This window comes from Hippocampus zosterae, chromosome 2, assembly GCF_025434085.1.
Source record: "Hippocampus zosterae strain Florida chromosome 2, ASM2543408v3, whole genome shotgun sequence".
NCBI lineage: Eukaryota > Metazoa > Chordata > Actinopteri > Syngnathiformes > Syngnathidae > Hippocampus > Hippocampus zosterae.
The window spans coordinates 21,306,601-21,318,904 of NC_067452.1; the positions used below are offsets into that span (position 1 = coordinate 21,306,601).

Below are 12,304 nucleotides of genomic sequence, written 5' to 3' on the forward strand. Positions count from 1 at the left end.
TCAAGACAGATCCTTCCTTCCTTCCTTCCTTCCTTCCTTCCTTCCTTCCTTCCTTCCTTCCTTCCTTCCTTCCTTCCTTCCTTCCTTCCTTCCTTCCTTCCTTCCTTGCTTTCTTCCTTCCTTCCTTCTATAATTCTATCTTTGATCATTTCCTCCTCCTTCCTTTCATCCTTCTTTCTGACATTCCATCATCCCTCTTACTATTCTTAGCATTTCTTCCTTCATCCATTCATCTTTCATTCCTTTCTTTTGTATTTCATTGTTTTCTTGCATCTTTCCCACTTGCAATCCTTCCAGCTTTCCTCTCCCTCCTCCCCATTATAGACTACGGTATCCTGTTGTTTTTTCATCCTTCCATCTGTCTTTTTTTCCAACCTTCCGTTCTTCCTTAAAGTTTATTTAAAATGTACTGTACGTACCTATTGCACTTTGGCCTTCTGAATAAATCTCTTTTGCAGCAGAGATGAATCGGACTACTCCAACAAATGCAAAATACCACAGTACAGTATACAGTACTTAATTACAGGGACTAAAGAGCAAATGCAGTACTGTATCGACTTTGGCAAATGGTTTGAATGATTATAGCTTTCTCGTCCTGTTTAGTTTGAAGGTGTGATGTGTCAGTTGAAAAGAAGAGGTGAGGTCAATTGCTTCCAAGGGGGGCGGAACGCTGGATGTAATATACAGTACATTTCAACAGATGAATTGATTTAAATCTAGACAGTACAGTAAATGTGCTCGGTAGAGATAAGTGCTTACATACATAACAGTCTGACAACACTAAATTATATTCAAAATATTAACACAAATATAAGAGTAATAATAAAAACAATAAATAAGAATAATATATCTTTCAAAACAGGGTTATCCTTGAGGTACACTCTAAACATTTCTGATTGTATAGCAATTATTGATCTACATTTTTAAAATTTGTTATTGGATCAAGGGACTTCAAGTAATTATGTACCTCAGTCGAAAATACGGGGTGGGATTAAAAAACATCAATTTAAATGTGAAATTTCCCTGACAGAACATATAACTTAACAATAGTACATCTTTTTTAGATTCGATCACAGTAATAATTTGTTGTCCATTCAATATAATTCTGTAATTTGTTTTACATTGTATATAGTTTTCCAAATCTTTCAAAAATGCAGTGCTAATTGGGCAGTCAAAAAACAAATTAGTCACACTTTCAAATTCTGATGTACAAAAACAACACTTATTATCAGTATCCATCATACGTGAAAGGTACATGTTAGTTGGGTGTGTTTTATGTAGTATTTTTAAATGCAATTCTCTAACTTTATTTGTAATGAAGAGTTTACAAGGAACAAGCCACGCTTTAGTCCAACGAATGTTTCTAAATTGAGCATTTTAAAAAATCGCACGCATAACTTTATATAGAGAATCTCTATTTTGCAGGGATTCTAATACCAACTGGGGCATATTGGCAGCGTGTAGCGGTCGGATAAACGACGTGGCGATTTGCACATTATTGCATGCAGCAATTAACGTTTCCCATTTTTGACCAAAGAGAGGCGCCAGAGTACAAGAGTTTTGCCGCAGCATCCTTCGTCATTGTGCGGTACGCGATGGCGGCGGCACTTGATCGCGTGCCGCATACACTGAAATATGGAAATGATCACATATTGTTGTGATTTTATCTCCTTAATATTACCACATGTCGGCTGTTTATAAATGGAATTAGTTACACAGCGCTGCAAAAAAACTTAATGTGTGCTCCTGCGTCAATCATAATAACAAGGGCAGTGCACCAGTCACCGTTCTCTTGTTTTATTAGAAATTGTGGAATGACGACCGTATCACTGTTTCAATGATTTCGTGCGGAGGTTCTCTGGCACGATCCCCCCTCCCCGCATTTGTGTGGGCAGGCGCAACCTCCCTCCTCCATGCGTAAAATATGTAGGGCATGCTTTGCCACCTCCATTTGAGAAAACCAAAACCGGTAAATGTACTGTACTGCGAGTGGAAGGGAGAGCGAGCCATCTTAGCCACCCTCCTCGTCGTCAACCTTTATCAGCGTCTCAAGTGACGAAGAGCAACACATTTGGAAGGAGGAGGAAGAAAAGATGGACATTACCGACCAGGGTGCTCAAATGGAGCCTCTATTGCCAGCGGTGAGTTGTGTCTTTATTCATGTATGAAAGGTTCACGTTTGGCTATTACTCCTAAGAATAAAACACAAAACGGTCAATTTATTTGTTAAGATTCCTTGACTGTTATCCAATGCTTGCATTGCATAAATAAGCATTTCTAATCTTTAAGTGATGCACTGCAATGGGAAATTGGTATTTATTATTATTGATTTGGAATTTGGTATTGGCCAATTCATTAGTCACACATGCCAAATTCATTGGCGTTTAGGGAAAAATGTTCTGCTTTGACTGCCACAGACATAGATATATCAATTTACCAATATTTTAATTGTGGTTGTTCTGTACCAGTGAGATCTGTCTATCGTTTTGCCTCTCAAGTAACCAACTATGGTAGACAAAATATTAGACACACATCTCAAAATGTAATTCACATATACATTAATACACTACAATAATAAATATATTGTGTAAAATTCTGTCAGTGTATGTCAAAACATTAGCGCAGAGCAGTTTTTAGAAATAGAAATCTGAAGATCGCGGACCCAAGGCCCAGGGAGTGTACTTCATGCGCCCTCTAATACCTGCAGCCTCTTATGCAACCTGTGAGCTAGGATGAGGCATATTTCACTTGGATTTACCACGCATACTTTTAGCTAGCAAAAAGGCCCATGCAAAATTTTCTGAGATCCATCTTCGTTTTGGGATTAATCTTTAGGTGAGGCATAGTCAGATTGAGCACCTGTCCACTAAAGTCAGTGGCTCACTCCATATAGTCAACTGAAGTATCCAAACAAGAAAGTCTGAATTAATTGTGAACCCAGCCAATAGCTTCATCTCATCAATATTCAGGTGCTTGAAAAATAGAGGAAAATATATGTCATGGCTGAGAGAGATTTTTTGGGGGAATACACGGCATGCTTGTCCTCGCTGTTCTTCCTTGTGTTGTCATTGCATCAGCATGTTGTCATATCTCTACGTGGAGCGATTATTTCCAGGAGGCAAGTATTGATGCAATGCAATGTGATTTAAAGCAACATTTGCCAACCTTTATTGAGCCACGGCATGTATTTTACATTGAAAAAATGTACGGTACCGTACCAAACAATTACATCGAGGTTAATTTTTTTGGCAGGCAGAAGAGAAGGTACGATACTTTGCTGTCATAGATAGATGAGCAACGAAAAATGAGTTATTGTCAGTTAATAATGTTCAGACCAGTGAGATGAATCACTTCTTTAAAAGTTAACAGGACAAGAGTGGAAGAATGTTTACACATAAGGAAAGTATCACATGTTGATGTTATTAGACCACCACCCAGTATACGGCTGATGCCATAGCAGACCTAAATTACAGCACTAATAATTAACAACCACACTCAGTTCATCCAGCTCAAATCTTTCAAATACCGCTCATCTCTAGTCATGTCCGGTGTTCCACAGGGTTCTGTGATTGGCCCCCTTGTTTATCATTTTTCTTCTACCCCTTAATGTCCCCGTAATGTCTTCCATAAATACTGTATAACGCCTATTTGCACTGTTAGGCAGATGACACTCACCTCGCTTGGAGAAAGGCACCTGCAAATCAAATGTATTATCACTACCAAAAAGTTATGTCCCTGTCATGTTTAATACAGAATCATGTGGAGACTATTGAACAGAGTTGCTTATTTTTATGATTAAATTATCATTATTGTTATCCATTGATGCAATTTTGTTGTTCTCACGGTTAAATTCATCGAGAGCACTCTAAAATTTAATATGTGGAGAATTGACTTTTTAATTCCCCAAGAAGTGTGGAGTGTATGAACGCAAACACTTGTATTATAGTAGCGATCAATGTTTTTTCCACACTTGGGCTTGGGCTTCCACAAGTAGGAGCTGCTCGCCTCTTTGCTTAGTTCTGCTCCCAGTCATCCTGGTAACGAAAACCATATTTGGGTGTCCCGTCGATCATTTTCATGAGCCATTACTGCCCCTTCAAAACAGGCTAAGTTTCGAGACGCTGAAATAATTAGGTGAAAAGTGGACACCGTGAAACAATCTACTCTTTCCAAGTGTCCACATAAAACTTTTCACGATCCTTAATGGGTACTTGTTTAATTTCCTAAACCTCTTACCATTTTAACAGGATGGAGGAATTCGTTGAATTTGCTTTTGTGCTCAAATTTGAACTTGGCTTTTCTGATAAGTCAGAAATTAATCAAACATCCCATTCAACCACTAAAACTGTATCTGTTCAGGAATACAATAAATAAATCCAATTTTACATTGTAATCTGAGAAAAAATATTAGCCTCCATGTGATTGTCTGCCTGCTCTATGAATTATCACTGAATTGTGGGACAAATGACCTCTGCAGCAATGATTGGTGCCGGATTGGACTTCATGTTTTTTTGCCGAACGGGACTTGGCATTTCACGTAAGACTGTTGTAATGGTCCTTGATTGTGGTGGACTTCCATTTTATTATTCTACAAAAGCTACATTAAATATCTGAAACATGAGAAATGAATTTTGGTATGTTGGTGTGATGAATCAAAATTTGAAAAGTTCTTTGGAGAAGGAATTTACCCTTCAAAACTCTAGTCCAACAGTAAAGCCACATGGCCGCATCATAAAGTGGTCTCTCAGTGGACAAATCACAATCCTGTTGAGAGACTGTCGAGGGAGTTTAAGGTTAATCTTGAAGGTCTACCAGGAGACAAAACTAAATAGATTCGGTAATGCAAGTTGTGTTAAAGAAAAATACTTTTACTTTGGAAAACAATGATCAACATTTGTGCCTATTTTCTGAAATGTTACGGACCAACCAAGTAACTGAATAATCATTAATTCATGTCAATTTGAAATAATGTTCTTTTTTTACAAGGTGTGGAATGAAAGCACATTTTAAATATCAGATTCATCAAATAATCAACAAAAATAATCAACAGCTGAAACGATGATCAAAATTAACATTCGCTGCAACTCTTGCACCAGTTGTTGGCATCTTAACATTTTGGCATTTGGTTTTCTTTTAATCTTATTGACCGATGTCCTTTGATTGCAGGAACAAAGTTCGCAAGAAGCTAAAAATGTGGTAAGTACACTACTTTCATTCCCTCATTTAATTTATCCACACCATTTGCACTTAGCACACACGGGCTTGAATTTCTTAAGCCTGTATCCCACAGAGTAGCGAAGGTTTGCGAGTGTTTGCAAATGGAGCAGATGTTGATTCTTTTTTGTTGTTGTTGTTGTTTTTTTTTGTCAGGATTCATTCATGGTTGTGCAGTTGTTCGCCTGATGTTCAGCTTTCAGTGTTGTTGTTGGATATTCAGCAGTTTTAGTGGTTGGAAATAGTTTTTCATCTCAAAAATATTTTCAACATTTCTAGAGAATGTCATGCTTCATAATTAAAGTACAGTACAACTGGGTTTCGGTAAAGCTATCTATCTACTGTATCTGTTGATCCATCCATCCAATTTGACTATGAGTGACAGATCACAGCAAGTGGGCATGTGACTTGTAGTGCGTGGTGTGGAATACTTCTCAACCTTTCAAAGTTGTCAACTTGCCAAACAAGGGATGGAAAGCGAGACCGTCCTGGCTTTATTTAGTACGTGAGGGGTGTGCTGCATCTTACTTGATGAGCAGTATTATGCATTGCACTTCAAAGTCTATGGACTGTTGTACTGTATTTGATTTGTTGATTTTACAGGTTTTTTTTCTTCTTCTTGAGTTTTTACCACATAATAGATACTGTGATGTTTTTTTAAATCTCGCACACAAAAAATTAAGCCCCAAAAAATAACAAAAACTAAACTCAAATGAAGGGTTTGGGGAAAAAACTACAACTACCGGTAATCAAAATGAACAAACTCGCTCTGAAAACCCATTACAACTAATTCCATTTAAAAACAACAACCTCAAAACGAAATAAAAAAGTTCTACAATGAAAAATCCAAAAGTACTTGGGCTGTACCGACTGATGGGTTTCAGGGGGCATTGATTGTTGTTGTTTTTCTCTCCGTGAACTTTTTGGGACTCCAACTGTGGTGCAGTCCCTGACCCAAGATGTGAGGTGACAAATCTCCCAGGCTCGGAGAGAAACAAGCTGCGCTCAAATCATGGTAGCATCGCTGATGTCACAGCGCTAATCCCTGTTGAAGGGTGGGGGTGATGGGCGGATTGGCGGATGGATGCGAGTCAGAAACATTTGACCCTGGATGAGAGGCGACACGATTGAATCAGGGCTGAGCTGAGCCTCATTTCTTCCCTGGCCTTTTTTGGATGTGAGCGTGCCTCCTTGTATTCCGGACTGACGTCAAGGCGAGCTACGTCATCTTTCCGTGTGGGACACATAACCCTTCTGACCCGCTCATCCTGCCGTTGCCCGCAGAACAAGGGCGGTTAGCGACCATCCTGTCCCATCCCAAGGGACCCAAAATGCTCTCGGTGGACTGCAGCAAGATATTTAGTGACCAGGTAGGCCCTCAAAATTTATTTTATTCAGAAAGTTCTTGCCAAAGTGACGAAATGCGACGTTGTGCATGCGAGAGATCCCGAGGAGCTTGGCTTGACAGATGGGGCTGTTCTGTTCCGAGATTGAGGCTTATACCTGCTGCACTGATCCCGGTTACTTTATAGGGATAGTAATAATAATCATCATTATTAAAAAAAAAAAATATATATATATATATATATATATATATATATATATATATATATATATATATAGACAAGAGGAAAACAAAAATATTCATGTGTTTGCACCGTTTTGACAGGCCTTTCACACAGAAGGAAGAGTTCTGTTTTTATAAGTGGTGATGCTCTCAGTAGTTATCATTGCCACGGTAGCCATCTGTAGGGATGAAAAACCATGACAACTAAAACCACTCACCAATAGCAGAGACCCTTCCAGCCACCGATAATCCATCTTCGTCTTTGCAAACTATAAGCCACAGAATCGTCCTGTATGGAATATTTACAGTACACTAATGCAGTTTGAATCGCAAAAGATTTGCATTGCTTTGTCTTTCCGGTGATTTTGCTCAAGCTTGCATAATTTTGCCAGCCTTTTTAACATGTAGGCCTAAAACTGTGATGAATGTTTGGAGGGCAGTATCCTGTATACTTCCAAAGTAGCTCCCACAATAGTAATTTAACCTTCATTTTGTTATTCCCCAGTGAACACCCGTGAATAGCTTACCGCAGAAATCAGGTCACGCATTGTACCTGCATCCCAGAGTTACATGGTATTGGGAAAAGATGACTTATGAGGAGCATGTGTGAAATATATGACCCGAGGTCAGCTGGTCAGGGCACATGATATGGAAATAGGCATTTCTTATTGCTTGTAGGGAAATAGCTGGTTCTCTGGAGTGCATGGAATGAAACAACCAAGTTCAAGCTTTCTAATCAAGTGAGCTGTTCTTTACTGATTGTGATGTAACAGTGCAGCTAATGCACATAATGCACATAATCTCCCCAGCTGCCCACGACTTAGCAGCTGGGGTGAGTGAAGATCCGCTATATGACGATATGGCTCCGGGCGGCGGAATACATCGAAACATTTTTATGTCAAAGTCAAAAGGTAACCAGGGCTGCTATGTTAGCACAGTCTGGCAATGGCCAAGTTGTGTCATTAGTTTGAAATAATCGACAAATACTTGAATGTTCAGTGATGTTGTTGTGTTTGGCAATGCGGGTTCACTGCATGCACAACAATCCTCACAAATTGGCAAAATCAAAATGGATGAATCATACATTACTTTTTGAAAGTACCGGAATTGAATTGTAGCCAAATTAAATATTTTTGCTTTGGCGGTTCAGCCAAACATTTGGATACTCCATGTCTTAGTAATAACATGAATATCATATTTTGTTGTTGTCGCAGCAACCCCAGATTAACTTTTTTAAGTTGCATACGGTGTTTATTGACAGCTGTTAAAAAAAAGAATATGGGTGGCTGCAGCCACTTTTGCTTATGGATGTGCAGACATCATGACCTTCAGGAGAGCGGAATTGAAATTGGAATCTTTTCAGAGTCATTTCTACCAGAGCAAAACTGTACCTTATTTTCTTTGTAAAGACAGATAACCTTTTTATCGTGCCAGTGGTCATGAAATTATGGCTGTCTGGCACGTAAAAATTCTTCTGGAGTGATGATGGAGTGTACATGCAGAAACACGTGAGTGTGTCTCTTAATCACGCTTGGTTGCAGGTCCACCCCTCCTCCACTCCATCCATCCCGGCTCCCCCTGCAGTCTTGCTCACATGCTCCCTCTTCTTCCCTGAAGCCTGCAGCACACTCAAGAAATTCACCATTTCGATTCTTCTATTTGGCCACAGCACTTCTAATCATTCAAAGTCTGTCAGATTTCGTTCAGGTAGCAGTATCATTGCAGCCTATAAATAGAAACAGAGGCCTGCTGGGTGGATATTTTGGCTCATCATTACATAATAAGGGTTATGATACAAGTATTTGGATTTGGGTAGGAATCATGCGGTAATGTACAGAGGTGTACCGAGTTACCACACGAAAAATGTTAGTGCAGGGACAAGAAGTGCAAATGCGTCACACTCGAAACGTATGCTAGTCTGTATAAACAAATTTAGGTGGAGTTGAATGACTTCAGGTTTTTGGGAGTTGATGCTCAGGTGATATAAGGCGATGAGATTTGAGTCAACTGATTATTTGATGACATTCTCTCTCTCTCTTTATATCCATCCATCCATCCATCCATCCAATCAACTCTCTGTGCACAGCTCCAACAACAAGCATGTTCACTATCTTGGCCTTGCACACAGTTGGACTTTGTAAAACTCATAAGGCCAATTCACGTAACGTGTTATGTGGATTGTTGTAACCTTTATGAAATCTGACTGTCTGCGAGACTACAGCTGATAGTTCAGAGAAAGGCCAGTTGAATAAGGAGGTCTTTTGGAACATTTGGAAAGTAGTTGGTGATCAGCCACCGCTTGTCTCCGTTTCGTCGTCTGACCAGACGCTACACTATCTAAGATACAGTATCTTTTCATTGCGGCATGAGGACATTTGGCTAATTCGCTGTAATTTAAGGCTGTTCATTAGCCAGCATTCTCTAGTGCCTTTTCAGAAAGGCTTACAGTAGTTAGACTTGCATATTTTCCCTGTGACCGTGCTCCTGATCCCATTTTTAGTTTAATATTTCAGCACATTTGAGACACTGTTGCTTGAGTGAGGTAACTGTCTTGTTAAACGGTTTCAAGCGATAACTGTCATTGCAGAGCGATAAAGTTGATGTGTCGACTCGTCCATTAATCCATTTAAGCCCAGGGCACTATATTGTATGAAGCTTCGAATGTTGAACAGCACCGTTGAACAACCGGATTATGAAATATATTTGACATCTTTATTTTTAATTTTATTTAGCACACTGACTGTCTTTCATTTACCATGCAGAAGACGATTTTGATGGATAACATTTCCTTGCTGGGCATCATTTTATGCATTAAGCATGACTGACCTTTATACAGAACAGAGCAAAAACTGAACGCTACTCAATGTGGGATAGTCGGATAAGATCAGTCATGTGGTTTGTCCAATTTGAAGCTGATCAACTTAATGTTTCTTTTTTTCCGTTGTGCTAAGCTAACTATGTGGATGTTAATATTAATTGCACACACATTGATTATGAATGTCAGGACCATTTGTAACCGGCGTATTCGTCGCATAGCTGCCAAGTTTCAAATGTAATTTGTAGGTCGTTATTACAAGAGTTGTTTTGGAATATGTAATGCCTAGTTTCCGTAATTAGACATATACAAGGAAAGGGGAAAACAGTACAGACGCAAAACAGTTTTACACTTGATACACGTTTTACAGGTCTACTAAATGCTGCAGGAGCATGATGTGCTGTAAATGTGAAGCAAGACTTTGTGTTCTGTTGTTGTTGTTTTTTTTTGTCTGTGATCCTGGTTGAGTGGCTGAGTCATGAACGCTGACCTTAACTGAGGCTTTGGTTGTTGTTCTGGGTTCTTTTGTAACCGCTTGAATGAGTCGTCGATTCATTCTCGGAGTAATTTTGTTTGCCCTACCAAACCTGTAAACGTTCACCACAGTTTTTGTGGATAAGGTATTCTGATTGTGCTTCGCTGGAGTTCCGCAGCCTTGGCAATGATTTGCAAGCTTTTCCGGACTGGTAAACTTCAATCACTTTGTCTGTTATTTGTTTTGCTTAATTCATTTGCAGTAAATCGTGGCATGGCACGTTTCTTTATCAGATCTTGTAGCTGACTTTACATTGTCTAATATTTAAATGACTTGTTGAGTCAACAAATCTTGCAGTAATAATCACGCCTGAGTTTGACCAAGAAAATTAAGATCACCTTTCCAAAAAATGTAGTTAATCACAGTCAGCTCATGATTTAAGAAGGAAGCAACAAGTTTTCATTTCCCACACAGAGCCACGTACATTAAAAAAAAGTTTTTTTTACCTTTACAAATAAAATCATTCACCTTTTTGTGAGATATTGAGACTGGCTTGATGAACTGAGACTGGCACTTGCCGTATCTGTTCACCAAACACTTGATCTTCTGGCTCATCATCCACATGCTCTTCTGTGTGTTTGAGAGTGACGTGCTTCCCGTTAATCTTTGTGGGATGCTCAGAAAATGCCACGCTGAGATTGTCACGATGTACTGCATGTGTACTTATTTTGTTTGACAAAGCAGAGAGGCACACTGTTGATTGGTGTACGACCCTAGTGAGAATCAAGCAGTTCGGAAAATGGATGGATGGATGGATGTTCCTGTGTCTCTTAACAACATGTTTTCATCAAAATACCCCAAGGACAAAGAATCGTAGACATTCATACTGGATATTTGTTGTCATATTGGAATTAAGGCCCGATCTGTCTCCTGCGGTGAGCCAGCCCTCATCCTGCCCTTGCCTGGCCAATGGCAAGCCCGACTTTCGTTCAGTTGTCACCTATGGGGCTGGATCTCATCGTTGTGCGCCTGCTGGCGTGTTGCGCTGTCGCTTCTTTCGCCTCGTTCGGCAGCGAGTGTTCATGGCGGTCAGCTGTTTGCTTCTACTCAACTCGCCTAAGTCGAGCTCAGCGTGTGGCAAATAAATGAGCGCCCGAGACAATGAAAGCTTTTTTGTGGTATATGCACACAATGCCAAATATAAAATGTAAAATTTTAAAAAGACCTTGTAGTTTGTCACAAGTTGCTACCTGAACAGAAATGAAAAGGCATGATGTAAAGAGGCACGTCGCACCTGATGGGGATCTGAAATGAGGATTATTATGTCTTTGTGAAATTGGAGCTGCAAGCCTTCCTACAAATGCTACATGCTTGCAACGCAGTGGCATGCTATCAGGGCTTCAAAGTTTTCTGTTTTGCACTCACCACTGTCGGAAACACTGACCTATCTATTTATAACTTAAAAGAAATTGTATTGAGTACCGTACATTCCAGATGTCTGTTTTCTTCATTTTATGACATGCATCTTGGCTGCCCAGCTTCCAGTGTGTTTGTTGGATTATTTATTTATTTTTTTGGTCCAATCAGATTTTTGCATCTGTGTTGCCATTACTTACACTGTAGTCTGCCCAGGGCCTTCAAAATTTGGTGCGAATATCAGAATCATCTTTATTGGCCAAGTATGTAGAACACGCATTGTCTGACATGACTAACAAATCAGATTCCCACATTGACCTCTGTTCGCCTTTGCAAATGCTCAGACTGATATCAACCTTTTTTCTGTTCTTTGATTGGTTGATTAGAGCTATGGAGTGGGACGGCGGACTTTTTAGGGGAAAAAATACACACTTTGTGAGGATACTGGAGGTTGGCCAATACATTGCTTGGGAGGCTTGTTTGAACCCTCAAAAAGGATTTATTTGCCACTGCCAGAGCAACAACACCTTGCTAGCTGTTTTGCAAAAGCAAAACAGCGCTAAACAAGCTGTCTTACTGGGATATGGAAAAGAGGATGGAGATTGTCCATTAATAATAGACGTTACTCGTGAATAGTTATTTTATTTAAAGTTTGTTGTTTTAGTCGTATTATTAGACACAGCAAATATTGATTGTGAAATAATATATTAGAGTGTCTAGGTTTGTTTTTGGAGTTTGGAGCTTTAGTAGTAATTGTATTCATCCTCAAATGCAGGAAAATGCTTCTGTCTCTCTGTAATGCCCCACATAATTATAA

General features: G+C 39.5%; 1 protein-coding gene across 5 annotated transcripts in view; it reads left to right on the forward strand.

Moving 5' to 3' along the window:
* Positions 1–1,110: 1,110 nt before the first annotated feature.
* LOC127596288 (sodium-driven chloride bicarbonate exchanger-like) overlaps positions 1,111–12,304 on the forward strand; it is a 29,677-nt gene continuing 18,483 nt past the window's right edge. For 2 of the 5 annotated variants that reach the window (XM_052058578.1, XM_052058579.1), the window contains exons 1-2: positions 1,119–2,141; positions 5,167–5,196. In XM_052058578.1, coding sequence (XP_051914538.1) covers positions 2,094–2,141; positions 5,167–5,196 — 78 coding nt within the window. In that variant the 5' untranslated portion in view covers positions 1,119–2,093. Of the gene's footprint in view, positions 2,142–5,166; positions 5,197–6,434; positions 6,585–10,129; positions 10,283–12,304 lie in introns of those variants that run through there. The other 3 variants (XM_052058582.1, XM_052058580.1, XM_052058581.1) reach the window with 3 other exon arrangements.